A 4,206-nucleotide genomic window follows, 5' to 3' on the forward strand; every position below is an offset into this window, starting at 1 on the left:
TCATACACCAATTTAATGTTTGACTTGGCCGTAAACACTAATAAAACTTTTACCAATAAATTCCAAACACCAAAATTATATATATATATATATATATACACTTTTAAAACGCGAAACCATTTTTTACACAGCTAAAATAATGTGATCACTCACTGTTCTTACGGTTCCAAGAGACCAATCACATCTCGTTCGTCTATATGATTGACTAGGGTTTAGTCTAATTGAAGACGTGCACGCAAAGCTACCCCTCGAATATATTAATTAACGAGAAGAAATGGAACATCAGATTCGTCATCGTGGCTAGGGCTTGGTCTCCTATGAATTTTCTAAACAAAATCAAGACGTGGACGCAAAGCAAATGAAATGGGAGACCATGGAAGAACATTTATAAATCGCTGAATGGCAAGAAGCAGCAATACACAGAAGCAGATGGAAATGGAAGACGGCGTCAAATTATTAACTTTTTGGAGCAGCGGGTATGGAATAAGAGCAGAGTTAGCTCTCACAGCCAAGGGAATCAAATTCCAAACTCTGCAAGAGGACCTCTCTAACAAGAGCGAGCTGTTACTCACAAGCAATCCCGTGTACAAGAAAGTCCCCGTTCTGATTCACAACGGCAGAGCCATCTGTGAATCTCGGATTATTGTGGAGTACATAGACGAGACATGGCCTGCAGCCCCTCGTCTCCTGCCCGACGACCCATATGATCGTTACCTTGTTCGATTCTGGTCAGACTTCCTGGACATTAAGGTAATTAATTTTATATAATTAGTTGTAGATTAGTTGGTTTGAGCTAGATTTAGTTTTCTTATCAGAAAAAATAAAAAATGGAAATTAAAATATCTTAAGTTTTTGTCTAACTTTACATAATTTTAGTGATAACACATTAGTCTTGTAGGTTGATTATTATCCTATCTTATCCAATAGACTAACTAAAATTTCTTTACATAATTTTGGTGATAGCATATCATTGTAGGTTGACTCTGTTTCTATCATGTCCAATAAACTAACTAAAAACGTATCCCTAAATACATATTTCTTGGATGGTACGCACCAGAAGAAAAGGTGAAAATTCATACATAATAACAGTTTTTATGCTACTATGAAAAAATGCTTGCTATGATGGATCTTTTTTTGCATGGAGATAAGATAAGATAATTATTTTGATGTCCAACTAATGATCACACTAATGATCACAAAGTAAGTCAAAGGAATTGTTGAGTACAATGATACAATGCATGAATATAAAAAGTACACAGCAAGAACATAAAAGATACAATGTATGGAATGCCCTACGGAGAAGACTAATGGATTTGAGGATCAGACTCATACTAATGGGTTTGAAGATGAGACACATATCTCCTAACATCCAGGTTGGCTGAAGAACACTGAAAAAAATCCACAAAGTTTGATGGCCTGATGAAGGCACTAGGAGGTGCGAACTCTCCACTAACTTGTTGCCTGGGGAAGTTTGGGCACTGTTGAGCTCTGAAGGACCTAGCCCACGGATTTGAGACGATTTCCCTTGTTGCTGGGTGAGGTCCCACTATCCTCAGTGGTATAGAATCTGAAAATGAAAGGGTATGAATCATTCTCTTTGTGCTTCTGTCTAAGAAAATGAAAATGTGGAATTGAGAAATTTCTTTTTTTCTCAATTTTACTTTTGCCCAAAAACCTAAAAAGCAATAAAAATATAATTTTGATCCAAAGGAATTGATTTCTCTATGTAAATGATTTTTCTATATGGAAGGATTTTGGATAAAATAAATTTTAAATATTAATTTTCTAAATATGTATAAATTGAGGATTTTACATAAATAACCCTTTATATTTTGGAAAGTTGAGATTTAAATTTAAAAAAATATATTAATTGTGGAAAATTTTTAGATTTAAGTTTTAAAAGGAAGACTTGAGTGTATATATTTTTTGGTGAATGTTTTTTAGAAAACCTTTTTATTATTTAAAATTTAAATTTATTTAAAATTTAAAATAAATTAGATGGAAAATTAACGACCAGCAATAAGTTTTTAAGATATATATTATGGAATCAAATTCAAATTCAAATTTGGTAACCATGACTCCACTTAATGAAACGAAACGTGATAACTATCTCATTATAAGTTTATCATTTTTCCATTAATAAAAAAAACAAATCTCAAATAAATGAATAAATAAAATGATTTGCATTGAATTTATCTATTAATGAAATGCTTTGCTTTTGCAGACGAAGGAAATACTCGATGAGCTTTTCAGCGTTCGTAGCGCAGAGGAGTTCAAGAAAGTCCAGGAGAAGTATTATGAGATGGGTATGATTTTGGAGAGCGGAGTGGAAGAGTTGGAGAAGAGAGGGTGTTTGTATGACGGAAGGAGTTTGAAATACATAGATGTGGTGTTCGCAGCTTCTGTGACCTGGTTTCGACCGTTGCAAGAGCTGCTTGGGTTGAGATTTGGAGACAGTGAGAAATGCCCTCTTCTGCACAAATGGATCCAGGATTTGCTCGCCAATGATGTTGTGAAGTCGACTCTGCCGGATTCTGATAAATTGCTGGAGTTTGCAAAAAAGCGGTTAGGTCTGCTTTTGGTCTGGATAGATTGATCACCCGTTGTTATTAAATTCTCAAATGTCAATGGAACAATAACGAAAAAAAAATATGAAACTATTTAGGTTTTTGGACGAACAATGCCGGGAAAAAATGTTAAACTATTTAGGTTTTTGGATTTTATTACTGGAGCATGAATAATTTTGTAGTTTTTTTGTTCTGAATTTGGTGTAAAAAAAAAAAAATCAGAATACTGGAATGTTTGAATAGTGTTTTGACAGTGGAAATGGATTCACCATCATCAATAATCTCGGGGAATCCCAAAATCTTTAAGTTTAATAGTTGCAATTCATATTTTCAAAAAATATATATGTGGGAATTTCCATTATTTTCAGGCTAATTTGTGGGTTTTTTTAGAGAGTTGTCTTTAGTGCGATTTTTTGGAAGCTTTTCCCCTGTATTTTTCCAAGTCTAATTTCTCTAAAATCTTGCAGGAATTCATTGAAATTACAAGTTTGATGGGTAACCCCCGCACAATAGAAGTGCCTTAGGGGTTTTCCAGGGTGCCGAATCCATATATACGCTCAAAAAACAAGTTTAAATAACAGAAATCAACATTTCACCACAAATTTTTCCGCTGGTACCGGAAACGCCAGAAAGTCCACTAAAGACAACTCTTTTTAAGACTACTTTTAATTCTAATGGTTTAGAATATATAGCAATTTCCAACCTAATATGCAAGAGATGTTGTAATGCCTTGTCCTATAAACATTTTGATTTGGTCAAAATCAAAATAACACTATGTTAAAAAAAAATATTATAAGTTATTATTTTTTAAATCCATTTTTGTTGGATATTTAAGATAAAGTTGAAATAAAAATAAAAACAGAGTTATGTTAATATAAACGCTCTACCTTAATTGTTTTTTTATTATTTTTTGTTGGGTAGTTAAGGTAAATTTGACTTGGTCAAGTTCCAGGTCTATTACAATCCATGTTATTGCCTATGGTATTCATTTCCATGTTATTGCCTATGGTATTCATTTCAAATGTATCCTATTGAAAAGGGAATTATAGCCAACATTGTTTTTCTATTTATAGAATATTTTATCTTTACTTTAAGAGGGACATATGTCAACTCCACGTTGAGCACTCACAGAATCACACTGTCACATACCCCGGTAACCTTACATATAAAAGCAAGGAGTTATAATTTTTTTATACAAATTATCCACAAGTAATTATCCAATCCACAACTCCACAATTCCTCATTAACGATTAGATATAATGTTCATTCGTTCATCAAGTAGATCGCAATAAAAGACAGTAAGTTGCATAACCATTAACCACCACCCTGGTAGTGTAATAACATAAACTGTCTCATGAATCCTTGCATCCATTTCATGTTCCTTAACCATATTAATTAATCTCATACTTGGACTTTATGGTTATGCCATCAAATAAAGAACCATCAACATCAAGGATTCATCATCATCAAATTGACACAAAAGGCAATCACACCATTGAACACCAATATACCCTGGAAACCCCGTAGGGTGAAAACCAGCAAACGTTTAATTTTATTATTAAACGCTCGTGAGGGTTTTCACCCCTCACTCAATGGCTTATAAGGGATTCCATCCCTTAACCATTGTTATAAAATCATT

General features: G+C 33.3%; 1 protein-coding gene across 1 annotated transcript; it reads left to right on the forward strand.

Annotated features, from left to right (window-relative positions):
- Positions 1-399: 399 nt before the first annotated feature.
- Positions 400-2,928, forward strand: LOC149138899 (glutathione S-transferase U7-like). Its single transcript, XM_089449857.1, has 2 exons — positions 400-750; positions 2,225-2,928. Exons 1-2 carry the CDS (start codon positions 400-402, stop codon positions 2,594-2,596), a joined length of 723 nt encoding a protein of 240 aa, XP_089305983.1. The 3' UTR covers positions 2,597-2,928.
- The last annotated feature ends 1,278 nt before the right edge of the window (positions 2,929-4,206 follow it).

The sequence above is a fragment of the Pinus tabuliformis genome, chromosome X (assembly GCF_031772625.1).
Source record: "Pinus tabuliformis cultivar Carrire ecotype Pingquan chromosome X, CPIR1, whole genome shotgun sequence".
Taxonomy (NCBI): Eukaryota; Viridiplantae; Streptophyta; class Pinopsida; order Pinales; family Pinaceae; genus Pinus; species Pinus tabuliformis.